Source organism: Pelecanus crispus, chromosome 10, assembly GCF_030463565.1.
Source record: "Pelecanus crispus isolate bPelCri1 chromosome 10, bPelCri1.pri, whole genome shotgun sequence".
Classification (NCBI taxonomy): Eukaryota; Metazoa; Chordata; class Aves; order Pelecaniformes; family Pelecanidae; genus Pelecanus; species Pelecanus crispus.
Window position 1 is genome coordinate 9,316,408 of NC_134652.1, and position 21,452 is coordinate 9,337,859.

The window sequence follows — 21,452 nt, forward strand, 5'->3', positions numbered from 1 at the left end:
TTGCCAGCATTTCTAAAAACATTACTGTACTAATGGTGTGGCCCAAAATAACTCAGCTTCATGTTGTAAGGAAGGAAACATGAAGTATAACAGTGTTGATTTTCTCTGAGCATACAAACACATCAACAGGACACTTCAGGTAGTGTTTATGCAATAGGAGTATTTGTTACATTAGAAAGGATAGCTTCTGTTCCTTTGAAATCACTCCTTTTAATTTTGATCTGTGCTCACATCATGTAACACACATATTTGTACTATTATCTGTATCCATCACATGTATAAATACCTAAGACTCCATTGCAAGTACTGGTAAAAAAAAAAAGCTACATATCTTTTCAATACAATCTCCGTTTAAACGATATTGCAATTTATGAATAAAATCCTAAGTTTCATGTATTCATTTTTATGAGGAACCTTTAATCCTAGAAAAGGCTCTATAGATTGTACAAACAGATTTAAAATTTGTTTGGGTTTTTTTTTGTTTTCTTTAAGTTACTTGGGTTTTCTCCTTAGAACCAGTAACAAAGTCTTATCAGAAATGCAGATTAAGGGATTTCTGAATGCTGAAAGTATCTATAGTCTCCCCCCTTTTTTCTATGCAAGGGTGAAATTCCTAGCAAATAATTGTTAAGAATCACATATAAAAATCATAGGCATGACCGAGTATTTTCAGTAAGATGCTATTGAACATAGCCAGGTATGCATTAATTCTGCTTTTTAATCTTGAGTTTCTAGAAGATGAACACAAAAACATACACTGAGAGTTAAATTTTCACATGAGAAATCATGAAATCAAGGGTAGCACTATAGTTCTCCTGTGAATAAGCCCAGACTGTGCATCTTAACATCAGAGCGGATGCCTCAGTCCTGCACAAAGCTGCATAAACTGGTTTGTGCACATCTTTTTCAAGATGGTGGCCTTTTGTAGCAGTAGACTGCACCCGTACTACACCTCACTTGCATGCCTGTTCTCAGCACTGTAACAACAGCGGTTCCACAGCCTTCTTACCACCATTCCCCTCCAAAACACACAACCTTCCTCACTCACCTGTGTTACATGCATTTTGTGATCACACAGGAGTGCTTTGCATAAAGGGTAGATGCATTTATGTTCCCCTCTTCTGCTGCTTTGCAATAGTTGTGTAGATACATTACTTATTGCAGCTACTGCAATGGGCAGGACTTGGCTTCGGTCACAGCTTTTACTCACTCCATCACTCACCACTTTGCCTTACACAACTTTCAACACTTATTTATGGTGGGTAAATGGAATCAATTGTATTTACCAGCTGCTCAATCTATTCACTGGTTTTAGAGACTGGGACAAAATACCTTATGGTATTAATCAGCTATTTGCTATTGAACATCAGACCGCTGTAATCTTGATTTGGATCTCCACTCAATGTGGGAAGCCTCATACCCATTGCACAGATCGTTTCCAAGGCCCCTATATCACAGGGTCAGTGATGCATACTAGGCTTTATAAGCAACAAAGAATTATTAAATACTTGAGAACAATTGGTTTTTTGGTAGCCTTTTTAAAAAAGACAAAGTTGGTACTGCTTGAGTCACTGTGGAAATGCCCAGAGGTGAACCAAACTGCTATTCCCTTATTAACAGTGGGGAAGACAACACAAGAATGCACAGGCTTTCTTTAATTCCCATGAGTATTCCCTTAGTCCTTATCAAAGTAAATACTACTGCTGATTGCTCACTAAAGCTATCAATTTTCAAATGTTTCTTCTGCCTTAAAACTTACTTTACAAGCATAATTTTAATATTATATTCTGTGACAGAAAAGCTTATAAAGCAGTGTAACATGAGAGTTCATCTTGCCCTACATCTCTGGTAATGGGTACTGTATGAAATATGAACTTTCTTATCTGTGATATATTACCTTTTGCTTGAAATGTGGCTAATTACTGTCATTTGTTAGAGATGAGACAGTTGAGTATCATTTCTTGTGTCACATTGACTTCAAGTTGCTTATGATTGCATGAAATTAGCGACAGTGAATTTCTGAATACAAGTTTTAGAAGATTCACTACGTACCTCATAATTATTCACTGAAACTTCCAACTGAGGAAAAGGGTACCAATAGAAACACTTAATAAATTCATTGTCACATTCATTGTAGATTAAAATATCTATAGAAGTAGATCAGTGGTCTGCATTAGCAACACCAGATCATATAGAGAGGACAGTTTCTCAGTTTGTAGCTTAATTAATTCATTACTTTTGCTTCGTTAAATATTTGTATGTAACGCTAAAGATTCACTTTCCAAGATAACCACTTCTCCATTTTCCAAAGTTGTTTTATATCATGTAGTCAAGAGTTTGCTCCCAAGATACAGATACAATAATCACACAAGTAATTCTGTTTGTAAATTCCATCATGGGGTAACTGACTATAAATTGATCCTACTAAATTTTATGAATATACTTAACTGTAGCTTTGTGCTTGCTTTTAAGTTTGATGGAGTACTTTTGGAAGAACAGTTCTGCATGTGAATTTGAAAGGTTAGGGCCCACATTACATTATTCACAGTTACAAGTTAATATATAGCAATGATTGTCATTAAATATGACTTATCTATTGGAAGAGTTGAAAAAGAAGAGACGCTAGTTACACAAGAACAAACACAAAGTGATTGCTAAGACTAACCAGAAGACAGATTGGAAGGACCCTACTAAACAAGGGCTCAAACTTCACGACCAGCTCTTGTTGTGAAAGCAATTAGAGCATCCTTTTAACACACTGACTCTTTTGTTCATATAGCTTACTGATCTAACATGCTGAGGGAGAAAGGTATTTGGGATGGACTCAGTCTACACTACCTGCGGGTACACAATTCTGTCATCTCTGATTGACAACCAGAGCCAGTAATAAGATACAGTTTATGCTATTCAGATGCTTGTAGTTACCAGTTATATTACTTAACATACCTGTTGACCTAAAATATACAGTCTAGACACTTAAGGACTGAAATGTGTCAATAAATCACTGAAAGAAGATGATGCCTTTATGACATGGTAGGGATTTTTTTAATTAGTCAGAGGAACACACCTATTCAAAATAGGAGGTACTTTCTATTTAAGTGAAACTTTATTATGATGAAGAAGAGTGGCCAGCCTATTTCCTGAAGACAGAAAATGTAAAAAAAGAAAATACAGACTAGGGAGAAAAGCTACATCTGCCTGGACTACCTGGTAGGCATCAGAGGGGATGCTAGCAAAAAAGTTCTAACATGCAGTAAAGAGAGATGATTTTTAGTAGTGGGCTCTCTTAACATGCAGCTGGCACACACAAATGAAAAAACTATGATTGACATGTTACCAAGAAAAAGAAGAAAAAAGAAAAAACAAGCAAACAAAATCAGACCTAGAGAGAAAAACATCTCTCTCATTTACTTGCACTAATAGGTACTTGAAATCTATTTTTTCTTTTGTTTTCTTTGAAGAACTAAAATAACATTGCCAATTTGTACAGCATAGAAAACAGCTTTATTACAGTCCACCTTAACTTTACCAAACTCCAGCCAATTCACACTGCATTAAAGAAGAAAGACTTTTCTTTCCACAGCTCACCAAGTTTCCAGGCTGCTTTCCATGGTCAACCATTGCTCTTCACACAACATTCTTCCTTCAACATCTCTCAACATGACTCCAAAGCCTTTTCAGGAGAGCCTGCAAATTTGTTATTTATTTGGATCTAGGCTTTTACAGCTGCTGTTTATAATTGGCTAATTGGTCAAAGCTGAGGATAGGTCAAAGCCTGTGAGTGGGATCTTCATTAACCCTTTCTGGTTTGTTACTTTGTGAACTGTGCGTAGTTTACCACAAAGCCTCTAAAAAAAAAAAAAACCAAAAACCCTCAAAAAACTGAACTCATCTCACCATACATAAGCCACAAACTCGTAACTGTGTTTCATAACCGCACATGCACTGCCAATATTTAAACACAATCTTTAAAAAACACTGCACATAGTATACAAAGGTACACATTGCAACTACTAAAATGTAAAAGTCAGGAAAAACTTCTGGAATTTACGGGGTGGCATAGGAAGAAAAACTCCAAAAATATGTCTCACGAAGAAATAGTGGCAGAAAAGCAGACATTGACCACTCTTACATGCTGCTACTGAAGGAAGTGCTTTTGCAGCGTTCTTTGATTACATTAACGTCAAAGTTGCTCCAGTTTATGCGAGAACTTTATATCCAACTTTATTCCACGCACACAAAAACCACCTGAAATCCTGAGCAACACAGACTTTGTTTTTTGCTAACAATTTTCATCTGGTTGAGTTAGTAGACAGTACACATAGCACCCATAGTAGAGAAATAATGAGCTGGGGACCACTTAAGTAAATTGGATGTAGACAAGTCCACAGCACCAGATGGGATCCTGAGGGAACTGACCAATGTAATTGAGAAAATGCTATCATCTTTGACTGGTCAAGGTGATCAGGGGAGGATCCTGATCTCTGTGAAAAGGCAAATGTTACACACATCTTTAAGAAGGGGAAGAAAGGAGATCTGGGGAAATTCAGACTGGTCAGCCTAAGCTGCTTCCCTGAGAAGACTGTGAAGGAAATACCCCTAAAAGCCCTGTTCTGGCACATTAAGGACAAGAATTTCATTAGGAACAGCCAGCATGGATTTATGAAAGACAAATTTTGCTACACCAACCTGGTTACTTTCAGTTACGGTATGACTGGCACAGTGGATGGCATTAACCTCGACTTCAGCAAGACTATCAAACAGTTTTCCATGGTATCTTTGTAAACAAAACAGTGAGATACAGGTGGCCTAGGGGTCAGGAGGAAAACCTGACAGTACAGGATTTATTCAGTCTTAAGAGGAGAAGACTAAGGTGGGATCTTATTGCTGACTCTGACTATGCCACACTTTTCTCACAGGGATAAGACAACAGGCAGCAGAAAGAAGTTGCAAGAAGGGAGGTTCTGGTGAAATATTATGAAAAGGCTTTTCACAATGAGGGCAGTCAAACATTTGAGCAGGGGCCAGTGAGTTTGTGGAATCATCAGCCTTAGAAATATTCAAAACACTATCAGCCAGGGCCCTAAGCAACCTGATCAAAGGTGGCCTGACTTTGCTCAGGGGTTTGCTTCATCCCCAGTCTCTTTGCCTGACAGATGACTTTGAGAGGTTCCTTCCAACCTAAATTATTCTTTGATTCTATTGTGCACGATGCATGCTGTTTTCTACAGATTAGATTTACTGCCGAATTCACATTTGGTAAGTAAAAATAATTGAATTTCAGCTTAACATGAACTCTCCTAACAAGGATCAGTTCCTTGGTCCTATTAATGTAAAGTGTCCAAAACAGCTGATGAGAAGATGAGGTCTCCAGTGTTGTAAATACTCAGCTAACAAATAGCTGCATTTGTATGTCAGAAGCGCTCGCCATGTTACTATCTTAGTGATCATAATGCTGAAACAGAATGGTGCTTGGAGAAGATCTGCATACTGATGAAGAAAAGCTGGTTAGAGTTAAAACTGGGCACGCAGAGGTGAGCAGGGGAAAGCATTCAGAAGACCCTATAATTACACAGAAGATGTACAAAGCAACGATCAATATAACCCACTGTATAGAAGAGCTTTTGAATTTCTCATTCGGTCCCAGCTCTCATTAAGCAGCATTTCTGAATAATGCTTTCTGCCTTTCCCAGTTGATTTAATGTTGTTGCCCCACATTCTGGAAGATAATGAGTTGATTGTACTATTTTCACCTCTCAGGGCAACTACAGTTCTATGATATACTTGGACCTTTTAAGCCCTTTGAAAAACTATCTGAAACACAGTAATAGTGTATACCCCCGTAGCAAAGGCTATTGCAGAGATTGCTGTAAAAACGTCAGACCTACCCTTTGCTTTCTGTGCTGGCTTTCTAAAGAATACAAATTCAATGTTTCAGACCTTATCCTCAAGATACTCAGTGGCTAAGATGGCACATCTAAAACACTGCCTAAAGGTCTGTGATCAAACCTTTTTTTTTTCCCCTCATTTTGCACAATGGGACTTTTTTGAACAAAACCAATTCCAAGTATCACAGGAGACGTAAGTTCTTTAGGTCAATAATGTTACAGAAGTATTATTTGGACTGCAGACTTTCACAAACTTCCCTATCATTTACCCCAAATTCTAGACGAGTTTCTCTGACTTTGCCCTCTCTCACATAAATGCAAGGCAAAACATATACATCAAAACAAAGCATGACAACACACACTCCTATACTAAATGCACTGGTTTTATGCCATTTCCTGTTGTGAATAGCAATGCCTATATGCAGTGCATATGAAAATTGTAGCACTATATCTAGGCTTTGGGAAATATGGTTTGGGTTGCATGCAAATTTTATCAACATATTACTCAGTGAACAGGTCACATTAGGGGAGATATAAAAGCAGTTTTATGCCATTTTATGGATATGTATTTTGTGCATTTTATGGATATATAATTGTTGCTCCCAAAGCATCAAAGCATCTTCCCTGCGTCGCCCCACATTAATTATTGCTTTCCTTCAGGGTCCTATATTTTTTGTGTGTCCCTTCCAGTCCTCCTCTTACTTCCTTTTCACCTTGAGCCGTTACATCTTCATATAATTAAAAGTAAGTCACTAATGAGACAGACATCTGGGTTAGAGAAGCTTATCTGAAATCTTCTTTAGCTGTTTATTTTGCAAAATAGTGGCAAACTGCTTATAAACTGTTCCTAGATCACAACCACAATGCACTTTGCACTCACTTCAATGGACATTGTCCGTGGAAGGTTCCTACTAGAACAGAAACAGATTCTGTAACTATTTTGGAGAAAAAGAAAATTAAACATTCATATTGTAGTACTACTTCTACCACTTAATTTTACTGGGAAGTGAGGTTTTTTTCTTTTTCAATTTTTAAAAATATATTTTGCAATTACTCCGCATTTAACCATACACACAAATCCACTATTCCTCAATAAATCCATCAGAGTACATATACTATTTCACCAGTCTAGTTTTCATGGTGCTCTAGCAGATATACATCGTGCTGGATTTGGACCAGGTGCCACTCTACCTTTTTTGAGTTCAGCAAGTGAGTGATGGGAGAATGTAACTCAAATAACATTCACGATTAAGCCCTGAAGGTACATAGGAGTATGACAGTAAGTTTTGGAGATCTCTTTAATGCATATTCAATTTATGATGTTTGGCTGGCTCTGTTTGTAACAAAATGGTAGTATATTTTCTTTCTTTTAATATGATTTTAAAATATTTTTCATGCAAAAAGATGAAACATGCACTTTACGGCATCCATACGCCCAGAGGAAAATGATCTCACTGGATCTCATTGCCAAAGTCATGTCAGCACCTCTTGGTATATTTAGTGGTGATCTTTAAGAGTGTCCTACACTTGTGTGTTTTGTGCTGCAAAACACAAATTATGTTTGTGAGTCACTGGATAATGATTTTCTTTTCTGCACATAAACTGATATTTAAGTGTGTTCAGAAGGGCACCTTTGATTCCTTGTGATTCCTACAATTTGAAAACTTCTCAATATAAAATAAATTGCTTGTCTACTTTTTCAAAAGCCCAGTGGCTTTTCTTTAATAACCATTAAGTTGTTTGTAGAACAGAATAACTTTATTTATTAACTCCAGCTGGTTCAATATTTATACATCTTTTTAAAAGGCCTAAACAGTTGAGACAAGAAGCTGACAGAAAGTGTCTCTTTAAACTTCCCAGTTTCGTACTGAAAGCTGGATAATAAAGATAAGAAAAAGGTCATCTTGCCAAGGATGCAGTATAAGGAATAACACTTGGAAAGGCAAAATTCTACTTTAAATATAATTCCAATAACGTGAATATATACTAAAGATGAAAAAAGGAAAATTTTATTTCATGCATATCTGTTAAAAACTTTACTGCTTCACACTAATGAACAATAATGTTTTACAGTCTTTGTTATAGGAAGCTCTAATAGATTTGTAAAGTACATTATATTTATAACTGGAAGTGATCACATATCACAAATACTGCTTACTTTTTAAAGGAATTCCTTTTGTAGAGATGGCCCTGATACAAACTTACTGATCTTCCCAATTTCACTGCAGTCTAACTGCCTTTGTAACTTCTACTTTACTGCAGCTCCTACTTTACTGCACTATACCATCCATAATCTTTTGATTTCCAAAAGAAATTGTACAAGAAGGCGGCTCCTTCAGGACCATTAAAGAATCATACCATTGGGCTCTAAATCCTGATTGAGCCCAGTCTTTTTTCAAGTTCTAATATTACGGTATTTTCTGTAATAAAAAAATTGTTGAGATTATTACTGAAACTAACACCTCATGCAATGTTTCTACCTCTGCTTTGCTAAAGACAGTGAATGGAATCCATGCCCTATAACTTACATACCCAGCCTTCTCATAACCTCTTTGAAATCTGGGGTTCCTCACACCAAAGTAGTGATTTAGTCTGCCTGTAATTATTACCATACCTTTCTAAACAATCAGTGTGGAAAAAGTAAACTGCCTCTCACAATATGCAAGGGAAAAAATAGGCCTCCTCCTCTTCCACTGAGAACATAGGGAACAAGGAGGAATGCTATGCAGCACGCTTATATTAAATTCCCTCAGCTCTGATGATGGGCATATGACAAGAGTGGGACCCACATCTGCCTTTTGTATGGTAGAGCAGACATCAGAACGGGTAAGGAGATAGCTGAGCTTCAGGCTCTACTCAGTCCAGGGGACTCATGGTCTACCTAAATAGGAACATGCTCCATCCTTTTTCTTGAAATTGAGCCACCATGCAACCAGAAATTCAAGAGCCATGATGCTCAAAGCACAGCAGGCAGAACCAAAGCTAGACAGTGAGATGGAAAGAGCATACTCTGCAGCTCTGTGATGCCTAGGGCTATGTAGGTATAGTCCCCCTCAGGCTCAGTGCTTTCTCACCTCATGGACAAATGCTATTCTCACTACACTGTTGTGCAAATGGTTGCCATCTTCAAAATTAGTTTAGGTAGTCCTGACCAGACATAATGTTTCAGTCTTTTCTGTGAACTCAGGCAAAGCTTAGCTAGTAACTCTCTGAAAGCTGAGTCTGTAGACCAAGTAGGAAAGTGCCTGTTGGGTCGAATGGTCTTGGAAAGTAAGCAAATTGGATGGCGCTCTGAAGCTTAGGTGAGGTTTAGGCATCTGCTGTCCAGGGTAGGTGCAATGCCTTCTACGCAATGAATTCATATTCACTTCAGACTCAAATTTAGTTTGATAGAAGTTATAGAATGATAAAACTTCAGTGAAAACTGGCATGACCTATTAGATTATCCAACAATACATGCAGGTTGTCAAGTTCTGTGCAGAAAAGCAAAGGTGCTGCACTTCTGTCTCCTGTCTGCTGCAGTTTCAGTATGTATTGTTGTTGGCAGGAAGAACTGAAACTCAAGTACAGAGCTAGGAAACAGCATGCAGGTGAAGTCTCTGAAGCAAAGCTAAGGACTACAAGTTGCTAATATCAAACACCACTATACAGTAGCCAGTTCCACCTAGAAACATGGGAAACAGCTGATGAAAGACTATCATTTCTGTATTTCTTCTTCTTCTCCTTTCCTTTTAAAGAGAGAAATGTTCTACTTTAAAGATGAGAAATAGCTTTTGATCTAAAACCAAAAGAAATACTAAGAAAATATATATAACTAGGAAGAGCAGCCTGTCACAGAATGGCATGTGCAAATCAGGCGCACAGAAAAGCCCAGTCAATCAAACCAAGAAAAAATTCAATCTATGTGCTTTTTAGTTATCCTGATAGCATAATTATTTCCATGCTTTGGTATGTTCAGTTTAAACAATTCTGGAAAAAATCTCATTGTCATGGATTTGTTCTGCAAAGGCAAGATTCCCATAAGCAAGTCTTGTTCAAAGACAATCCTAGAGGTACATACATATATTTTTTGTTTTGCATTCACTGAATTTTTTACCTACTTGATGAAATAAGATGTTGGAAAATTTGTATTTATTAATTTTAATGAACATGGGACATGTACAGTGTCATTATTCATAACATTTACAGACACATCTAAACAATTCTGCTTAAAAACAATCAGAATATTTATTTTGATACTTTCGATCTGCAACTATGCGTAATACATTAATTTAACAATTTCTATTCACAGCATGCCAATACCGCTGAAACACCTACATTTAGCTAGTCAGCCAAAATTCCTGCTAATTGTTCCAATTGAGCATGAAATTTGTTGGCAATTTTGTTCAACACAAATCATATATTTCTATCCAAACAATTTCTATAGTCATCTGATTATGCAGTACCTGTGCCAAATAAATTTTGTGAAGTGGAAAGATACATTTTTGTCAAGAAACCTGAACAAAATAAGGTTTTCCAAACTAATTGTGAATTCACAGATCCTATAGCTCATAAGCTAATAAGCAGAGGCTTTACTCTCTTGTTAGTATGAAATATTAGGACACCAACCTGGTTGTATAAAATCTCTTATACATCATGTTTAAGCCATTCTTACAATGTCTGTTTGCCCATGAGGCTAAATTGACTCAACAAAAATAAGCAAACAAGAGAACGTAGGGATTAAATACATGTTTTCTGTAAATTTAGAGACTGGATACATTCCAGATCCAATCTAGAATTTTTTAAAACTTTCTTTAAGGTAAGAACTCTGTCAAAGCATCAAGTTTTGAGGTGTTTTTAGCAATAAACACACACAAAAATATTTGGTCTATATGAAAAAACGATGTGGCTTATTCCAGGCAGCATTTCTCAGACTATTTTTAGATTTCCCATATGCTGAAGGAGAAAACTATTACTTAGAAATCTTAAAATATTGTTAACTTGATTCTGTGCAAAGAATTGAACATCTATGCACTTCATATTGGGTAGAGTTAGTATACACAACAGACACAAAAAATCATAGCTGTGACCAGTATGCATGAGCAACTAGATTAGGTATTTGTTCTGAATCACAGGCTCAGAACTTTCACACATTGCTGGACATAAATTTAAAGAGAAGCAACAAAAACCTTATGCATATGTAAAGATATTTAGTTGGGCAGAGCTACACTGTTGTATATAACTACTGAATGAGGAATTAAATAGTGTGTAAGCTAAAATTCTTATTTCTTGAAAAACAGTTCATTATGTGAGGAAGGAGTTATTGCAGGGACCAAACAACGCTGCTTTCAGGTAAATGCTTTTCTGTAATGGAAGAGCTACCACAAATGGTAATTTGTGAATTTTGCGTATGATATAACATCCCTCACACGTGGTATCACAAAAGGATACCCAAGGTGAATCAATCATTTGCAAAGAAGAAAATAGATTTGAAGGTAGGATTTAAAATAAAGTAACTCAATAGTTTAGGAGAAAGTTTTCCAGATGAACAGGACTGAGAGAGTGGGCAGAGAAGAATGGACTGAGTCATCAAGGTCAAAGTATAGCACAAGATAATGGAGTTCTTGAAGCAGTGGACAGCAAATTTAGCATGATCTTTGAGTAATACAGAAAAACAGAAAATGTGATCCAATATAGATTCTTCTCTTCAGTGATAGGTGTATCATCTGACTACATTTCCCTGAGATCTAGTAGTGTAGGATGCATAGATTTTGAAAGGCTATAAAAATGGTAATGCACTGGTTAAGATAAAAATAATTACATCATGAACACAGACTTCAAGGAGAATATTGAAGCTATTCCAGAATGGACTGGAGATCATATTAGGCAGACCTACAGTCATAGAGAAACTGGGGGTCAGAGATGACTTAACAGCTTCTGATCTTGCACAAAAACTGAGGACATAAATGAATGAAGATAACAGCAAAAGTGAAGAGAAGGGTCAGAAATATTCAGTAACAGAAAACTAATAGTGCAATGAAGGTAATTAAGGTGGTCAAACAACAGAAATGGAAAATTTTCAGGGAGCAAGCAGAAGGAAGAGCTAGGTGGCAATCAGAATAATAATAAAGACAGCTGAGAGGAGAGAAGCTAATGGAGCTATGGGTACATGGTACCTAAGAAATGTTTGTCTAACCTGTTCTAAAAAGCTTCCAATAAAAGAAATTCCATCACCTCCCCAGGCAATTGCTTCCAGTGATTCAGCTTTATTATGAGAAGTTTTTCCTGATATCCAGCCTAAACCTCCTCTACTACAATTTAAGTCCATTACACCTTTGCTGCCTACAGTGCAGACAAAGAAAAGATTGTTGCCCTCCTGATTGCTACTAACCTTTTGCATATTTGAAGGTTATTATTTTGACACCTTTCAATAGTCTACTCCAATTTCCTTGGCTTTTCCTTGTAGTTATATTTTCTAAGTCTCTGATTGCTCACATTGTTCTCATCTAGGTTCTCTCTCGTCTGGTCCTCCTTGAGCTGCTGTGCCACAGACCAGGCAGAGTACTTAGTAAAGCCCTTTGCAATGCCAAGCAGATCCTGGCTTACAGACATAACATATGGACAATATGGATAATCCAAGCTTGGAATTAGCGAGGGGTAAAAAAAACCCCAACTTTGCTAGGAAAGAAAAATATTAGTTAGGAAAATTACAATTAAACTCAGGGATGAGAGTTCTAAAAACACCAACTCCTCACATCCATATCCAAAGCCTTCTAAGGGGCAGGTTAATAAAAAAAAAAAACAAACCGTGCAACCTTCATTTCTGAATGACACTGAAAAGAACGAATGGGGAAGGTGTCTCTAAACTATGTTTCTGCTCCCATGAGTCCAGCTACAGCTTTTGCAGTCCCTAGAATCATTCAGAACAACCTACAACTTGTTCTATGTGATCATGGATGAACTGGGTCACAGGCTATGTCTTTACACTTGGCATTACACCTTCCTCAGCACTAACCATGACAAAGATAGAAACAGTGAAACTATCCTTTCCCATCAGGAGAATGTCTGGTTTGCCCACAAGTCGTGTGGGATAACGTCTAGTTATCCCACCATAACAATAAAGAATAATCAGATTTGATCGCATTTTAAACAAAATTTGTAATAAATAATTAATGTAGTATACTAATATCTTCTTTGAAGTTCCAGAGTTCAGCTCCCCAATAAGTTTGAGCGAGAAACATCTGCAACTTTGCACATTATATAGCATGAGTTTTTATGTAAGCAAGAAGTGCAACTATAATGGTCTTTGATAGCTCCTGTTGCCAAATATGTATTGCCTTTATGGTCACTGAAAACAAGATGACCATTCAAGGGACAATTTCATCATTTACTTCAATAATTTGTTACTTTCTTACAAGGGGACTGAATTTATCCTCTGACACTGAGACTAAAATTAGGAACTGACAATATCAAGGGGCAATCCGATGACCTGTAACAAAGAGTTGGAAAGAGTCTGTTCCTTGATATTAGACATTATGTCATCAAAATAATGCAGGTGAAATGCTGATGAAGCATACAACTAGTTTCATTTTGTACTAAATAATGAAGTATGCTTATGTTGCAGTTTCAAAAATTACTCACTGAATTATTCAAATTAAACAAGGAAATGAACCCAACTTAACTGGATTTATTTGTAAAGCAAGCTAAAAAGTCCTGACATCTTATTGGCAGGAGAAACCAGCAACACAGCTTATTAGTATAAACTTCAATTACCTAAACCCCACAAACCTCTCGTGCAGGATTTTAATGTATTTTAATAAGTCACTCTGATTTCCAATAGCCATTCTTGGTATAAACATAGCTAGTGGTGTCAGTGCATACCTTCCAATTCTTTTATTCAAATAAAAGAGAAATAATGGCTGATCTTTGCTTCATACTTCTAAGAAGTGCCTGAAATTCAAACTTATTTAATGTACCATAAATATTACTTACTGCTCGCTGGAGAAACAAAGCTAGATTTTATTTGAAATTCAAAATTCTTGAGATCATGTTACTTTGTCAGAAGTAGAGAATAATCTAACATCTGTGACAATTCTACAGGAAACACAGTAACTTGATGGAAAAATGAAAGATTTACTGCATGTTTTTCTGCAGAAATAATTATTAAAGAACATCAATTTGCAAAAAAAATAGATATCCAAGTAATATTGTAAAGATATCAAATGGATGATCATCATTAGAGCAAATCTGCATTCGGTTCTTATGCAGGCAATAACACATCAGCCTTTATTCCAGCAGATGTAGCACTGTAGATCCTGATGTCCAGAGACTTAGCGTGACAATACATTAGAATTTACAAAAGTGCCCACCGTATCTCATAGGCCTAAAGAAATAATCTGTCCCTGCTTCAAAAAAAACCCATGGGCTCTGAATGAACTGAAAAATACCCAGAAGTTAGGCAAAGCAGGACAGAAAAAACGTTTTTATTATTTTTCACTTAACATACAGATTAACTAAAATGACTGTCAGCAGCACAGTGGAAGTGACTCTTCAAAAGTGATTTATATTTTGGGGAAAAAAATGTTGCCTAAAGGAGGCTTAGAATATGAAGATAGCCTAAATGATTTAGCTTTTGGGATATACTGAGCAGCAAAAAGCAACCATGTCTGGAAATGGCTTAGATGTCTAGAAAAAAAGAAATTAAAGGAATAAAAAACATTTTAACACTGAGGACACTGAGTGTCAAGAAGTGTTGTATCTATTGAACCAGAGGTTCACTGCCTTCGAGACTTCCCTTCCCCTCCTCCACAGGAGGAACTTTAGGCTGCTCTTGTTCTTTCCAAGAGAGAGGAGGAAGAGTGAGGGGTGGCCTGCCTCCAGCCTCACCTTCCCCTGTAAGAGCTCACACAGATTTCATCACTTCTAAGTAGGGAAATGGCAATCGTAATGGAAGCAGATGAGATGCAGATTATAGAATCATGGAATGCTTTGGGTTGGAAGGGCCCTTTAGAGCTCATCCAGCCCAACCCCTGCAGCGAGCAGGGACAGCTTTAACCAGAGCAGGGTGCTCAGAGCCCCGTCCAGCCTGGCCTGGGATGTTCCCAGGGATGGGGCCTCCACCGCCTCTCTGGGCAACCTGTGGAGTGCTTCACCACCCTCACTGTAAAAGATTTCTTCCTTATGTCTAGTCTAAATCTATTCTTTAGTTCAAATCCATTATTCCTTGTCCTGTCACAACAGGCCTTGCTAAAAAGATTGCCCCCATCTTTCCTGGAGGCCCCCTTTAAGCACTGAAAGGCTGCAATAAGGTCTTCCCGCAGCCTTCTCTTCTCCAGGCTGAACAACCCCAACTCTCCCAGCCTGCCCTCGCAGGAGAGGGGCTCCAGCCCTCGGATCATTTTTGTGGCCTCCTCTGGACCCGCTCCAACAGGTCCATGTCCTTCTTGTGCTGAGGGCCCCAGAGCTGGATGCAGTACTCCAGGCGGGGTCTCACCAGAGCAGAGGGGCAGAATCCCCTCCCTCGACCTGCTGGCAGCCCAGGATACGGTTGGCTTTCTGGGCTGCAAGCACACATTGCCAGCTCATGTCCAGCTTTTCATCCACCAGTACCCCCAAGTCCTTCTCCGCAGGGCTGCTCTCAATCCCTTCATCCCCCAGCCTGTATTGATATTGGGGGTTGCCCTGTCTCAGGTGCAGGACCTTGCACTTGGCCTTGTTGAACCTCATGAAGTTCACACAGGCCCACCTCTCCAGCTTGTCCAGGTCCCTTTGGATGACATCTCATCCTTCTGGTGTGTCAACCACACCACTCAGCTTGGTGTCATCTGCAAACTTGCTGAGGGTGCACTCAATCCCACTGTCTACGTCATTGATGAAGATACTAAACAGCACCGGTCCCAGTACGGACCCCTGAGGGACACCACTTGTCACTGGGCTGGCATGGGTTAAATAGGACAATTGTGCACAAGATTAGTATCAGGAATATCGTGCCACAGCAGGAGTAGGAGGAGTAGGTTTTGCTTCACAGGTTTAGAATTAGGATACTACCATGCTATCAATATCATTAGCAAGGTAGTGGTTGATGTGATACCAAGAGGGAAGGAGGGTAAGGGAAAAACTAAGTTTGATTTCTGTGTTAAGTTTAAGCTGACAATAAGATATTTAATAGTTGATATAAGGCCAACATCACAGAATGGATGACAAGGTGAGACTTGTTAATGTCATGTTGTGATTCAGTTACACAGAAAGGCAGCCTGAAGAGGTAAAGATTGATGAATAATATGGTTTAAATTGGGAAGAGCAAAGGCTGAAAATCCACTCACACAGCAGGAAACAGGAGGAATATGATGCAGATTAAAGTTTTTTGAAGGAGTTAATACTGTAATTTTGTTGGGAACACATTAAGAAAGATAGACTGGCTGGTAAAGACTCCAAAGCAGAAAGAGAGCCCAAAATAACAGAGATTCAGCTCTCTTCTGTAATGTTTTCAGGATTTCATTTTAATCTGTTGCAAATTGCTACTAACTGAAAATAGACCCAAATATTATCAGTTGCATTGTAAGTATCTAAACTAGGCAATCATTTTAAGTACAGTATTTGTACTCTTACTTTTTTTCGATATGCTTTCCAAAAACTGGGTAAAAAGTGCCTTACTACTGCAAACTAAAACTCTACAGTGAAACAGTTGCTCTGGATATTTACAAATCAATGCATATAACAAACCAAAAGCTAACAAAATGGCATACTGGAATTACCATGTAGATAGTCTTATGAATATTGACTTGTACCAGACCACCAGTATTAATACAGAACACCAGCTGTAGAAAATCACCATCATGTAAGCCAAATGACATTAATGAACAGCAGTCTTACTATGCAGTTGAAGGGGAGACTTGCAGTAATGTCTGGAACAGTTCAATGACATTACACTGTGCCCAAAGGACCCATGGATCAATATAATGTCATTGGAAGTGCCGGAGTTATTACAATGTCAATAAAAGTATACCAACAATGTCCAAAGTATCAGTGAGTAACACACAATCTCAATAAAAGTATGAGTTGAGGGAATGCAATGGACCACCATTAAAATTGGAACCCTGGTATATCAGTGCAAGAGCTGCGCAATGCCAGTGGAACATTTTGAAGAGAGTTACTGTATATTCCTCATTTTTACCAAAAGATCTCTAACTTTAAAAGATCCCAATGGGCATCAAATATCACAGAATTATCAAAATAGTTTAACAATTCTAACTTAATACAACAAAACTAAGTTTTAGCTACTTCATATGATCCTATTGTTTAAGCATTGCATCTTGAAAATATGTGTGTGATCCAAATCCCCTTCAGTCTGAAAGAGAGCTGAGACTGAAGAATAGAATAACAACTACACCTTTTAGTGTCCTTTCGCAAACTGAGGATAGACTGGGAATGCAAGCTTAATATAGCTCTTTCTTACAGAATATACATCAAAGGACAATCGATACCCTGAATCACATTCATTTAATCCTCAGCACAATGCTTTGTTTTGATATAGATCAGTATATTGTAATTCCAAGGAAACTTTGAATGGACCTCAGTCTGTGTATAACTATGTATTAATTAGGAAAAAACACTGTGGATACTGAATACTAAAAAATTACTAGAAAATGCTAGGCTAGGAAGAAAAAGCTAATAAAAACTGTAAAATATCTTTAAAATATTTTAGCATCTACCTCTTTTAGTGGTAAATAAAAGATATGAGAAAAGAAAATGTGGCAATTATCTTGTGATGTTTACTTCTAAAGTTTAATTAAATAATCAGCATGTACAGAATCAGAGTTTGAATGCCTCAGCTCCCACTCATTGCTTCCCTCTGAAAAGACAACAGAGAAAATGTTGCCAGATGCCATTATAGAAACAATGAAATCACATTCAAAAAAGTTAACTTTTAACTACAGTGTAATATGTCCTCAGCCTGGGGAGCTGGAGACATCTTCTGTTCCAAGATAAAAGGAGACAAAAATATGGTGATATTGGTGAAGAATGTGGGGGTTGGTCAGAAAATAATAAAGTTTCTTCAAAAAGATATGGCATTTTTATTCACTATCTATTCCAAGTATTTAAATTATGCCAGCAAGAACAATTGTGATTGCTTCCTATACAGTAGCAGGACAGAGCGCCTCAATTTGGTAAGTACTCAAGAGCTGATTCTTTTTCTTTCTGCTATGAATCTGTTTTTCACATTGCTCACTTCTCCATGAACCTTAGAGATTTGATACAGTGTATTTAATCTTCCAATGAAAGAGGCTATTGAGAAAAGTAAGAGAAGTTTTGAATTTAAGAGGAATTGACAGCAATGAAAAGTACAATCTTGAAAGATTTCAGAGCTATCACACCTCATTCCCAGGTCCCACCATAAATAAGATAAAGTCATAACTGTAAACACAATATTGTAAATAAAAGCAAAGAAATAGAGGATTACGATCTACCAAAAGCCCAACTTAGACTAGATATTCATTATTATCCACATATTGTAATTCTCCCTCTATTTTCAGGTGAAACTTCCAGACTCCATTTCATGCATTATTACACTATTCCAATATCACATTGCCTTGCATATTATTATTTCTTTTCCAATGTACTGCAATTACAATAAAAGAATGCAGTAATGTAGCCGTTATCTACAAACAAAAATATGCAGTATACTCTGTATTCTTTAAACCTGTACATATAAAACACAACACTGAAATTCGACTCACAGCTGCTTTATTTATTTGTTTGTTTGTTTGCTTGCTATAATCTCTGTTAATTAAGATAGATGTTAACTAGGGGGACTGTGTACTCAAAGGACCGAGCATGATGTTTTACTCCCTCCTTAATGCCTGCATCTTGCGTTCCTTCAGCTCACATCCATCACAAAAGGACTGCCAGGTGAGCTGGCTGTCACTCCAGCCCAGGCTAATAGATTCTCCAGTGGCTTTTGTTACAGCTCATGTCATGCTATTAAAACTATGCGCCTTGAAAATGGCATAACATATGTAGCTGAGCCTTGTCAGCTCCCGGTAATCAGACACTGCTTGGTTTCAGAAGCAGATGCAGATGAGACTAGCAATATAAATATGCAAATCACAATGGTCCCTTGTCAGCACCACTGTTCCTACCTCTAATGGCCCTCGTAGAAAGTCTGTTTGCTCAGCTCCTACTTCCAGTGCTACATCGACAGAAGCAAAGGGGCGGCTGGCCATCTGCTGTCGCTCCCGCATAAGTTGCTGATGAGGAAAAAACGATGTTTTAACAAAACGTTAAAAAATGCACCAGGTATTAGTCTGCCCTACTATACCTTCCATTAAAACATAAGAATGCAAATAGCATGCAAATATTCATATTTCTAATATTAAAGGAAGAAAGTTATACTAAATTATCATTATCTATATTTATTTGAGAACTGTGCCCAGAGGGCTTATGCTGTCTATGAATGGTCTTGCAGCTTGAACTCTGATGAAATCTCCAAATGCAAGCTTCCCTAAGTGACTAAATAACTTTGCTATTTGTGCAAGTTGCAAGCAAATGTGGGAAACGGTTGGTAAGTATAGTTGAGGTCTAATTCCACTGATAATGCATCCATTAGAACACCTGCCAAGAATAGGTCCACTTGGCCTTCAAATTTTCATACTTCACTACTAAGCCAGATGGAGTTAATAGTGTCAGGACTCATAATTTTATGCAGTATCTTTTCTGCTGTTACTTATAGATGAAGAATATTGTGTCAGGATTGGGAAGCCTGCATCAGTGTATTTGAATACCATCAGCTATGCTCACAGAGCTTGTATAATCCCTTCCAATTACACCAGTGTGCACAGAAGTTCCAAGCAAAACCACAAAGCTAACTCATATTTCTTCCTCAATCTGTAATTATAATGCTTATTAAACCACGATGAATAAAAATGATGACCAGCACTAGATATTGCAGATCTTACTTCACTGGTTCAGTGCAACTAATAAAAGCATTATTAAATATTTAAAGTGAATGAGTCGTGCAATTAAACTCGTGTGCTCCTTCAGCTGAACAGGATGTCACAGCACCTTGAAGAGACAAAATGTTTGCAAAAATGTTTTATTAGAAAAGATCTAAGTTTCATTTTCTTAGCATTTTTCTCCCTATTATTTCTCTGGAAAGCTTAAAACATCAGAAACTGCTATTTGAATGTAAATGACACTACCACTGTGACGTACTGTTCACAAAAGCCTTTGAAATAATAAAAGGTATACAAGCTAATATTTGCCGGCAGCTTACTAATAAACACTCTTGATTTAAGGTCTGTTACAAAGCAACAAGCTCATTTTGTAATACTCATGCATTTTTTCTTGACTTGCACTTTAACATAGTCTATAGAACTCTAAAGAAGCACTCGCAACATTAAAATCAACACAGTACAGTAGCCTCCTAATGCATACCCAGTACATGCCTAAGGCCTGGGTTTTATAAACACGCAGTGTATTTGTCAGTAAGCACCTGCACAAATGGGCTACCAGTATATCAACCCAAGAGGATAATCGATATGTCTGTGGGTGAAACTGCATGTTTTATATTCAGAGTAAATAAAAGCCTAGTATGAATATCTAGATAGTTAAAAATTACAGTTTTAACCCTTCATTTAAAAACATAACTGGTGGTCTCTACATACTGATCTGCATCAGCACTGATTTGCATCAATACAATATATTCATAGATTTTACAGCCAGAAAGAACTACTATGTCCCTCCAGTCTTATCAACAACTTGACAAAGACCGCAAAAATTTAAAGCATAAAATACTGAGTCACTACATGCTAAAATTACTATATCTAGCTCCTTTTCTTTCAAAAATAACAAAAATTAAAGAAAACAATGTTATTAGAGCGGTCCTGCCATATGGAACTCATTACAGTATTGTAAGTCTACAGAGCTATTGGCAAATGCTTACTTTTTAATGGGAAAACAAACATTGTTTTAAACAAACAGAATTGCTTGGGGAAAGTACTTAAATGAGCAGAATAACCTACGCTCCAAATGCACAAATGATTATTTAAAAGTTTTTCTTAATACAGACTAGAAAGGAATGTGTATTTGATATTCTCTCTGTTTTCTAAGGCTAGCGGTTTTCTTCACCTCTGCTCCTGGTCAACCGTTCAGTAAAACCTCTTCATTCACAAGGTAGTCACTGTAATTTTGAAACTTTGTCATTTGAGAAGAGTACTACAAAGATTCTTAATTAGCTCTGTAAACAAGAATGAAAACTTTAAAATGTTCAGCTGCCATGATGTGCTGCTGAGTTTGGCAGCTGAGCACTCGCACATCAAAGAAAAGTGCTCCATTCAAAATACTGCTTCTTTCTGTTCAGCATTTTAAAGCTCCCTGTAAGGTGCAGAACAGGAAAAATAACATGCAATGAAGAGAAATACAGGAAGATATTATGATGTTTAAAATCAGTTTTGTGGCTGGAAAAGGTCACTAACTCCCACCATCTGCAACTGTCCATGTATCAAGACTGGGACACAGGCAAAGTTCCAGTTATAGAAAATCTGGTGCGTTAGATTATCGCATGGCAGCTGGCATTCAGGTGTGACA

At 37.4% G+C, this 21,452-nt stretch overlaps 1 protein-coding gene across 1 annotated transcript in view; it reads right to left on the reverse strand.

Annotated features, from left to right (window-relative positions):
* Positions 1-21,452, reverse strand: part of ATRNL1 (attractin like 1) — a 543,282-nt gene that overhangs the window by 111,323 nt on the left and 410,507 nt on the right. Inside the window, exon 27 of the mRNA XM_075717535.1 lies at positions 19,007-19,114. Coding sequence (XP_075573650.1) covers positions 19,007-19,114 — 108 coding nt within the window. The remainder of the gene's footprint in view (positions 1-19,006; positions 19,115-21,452) is intronic.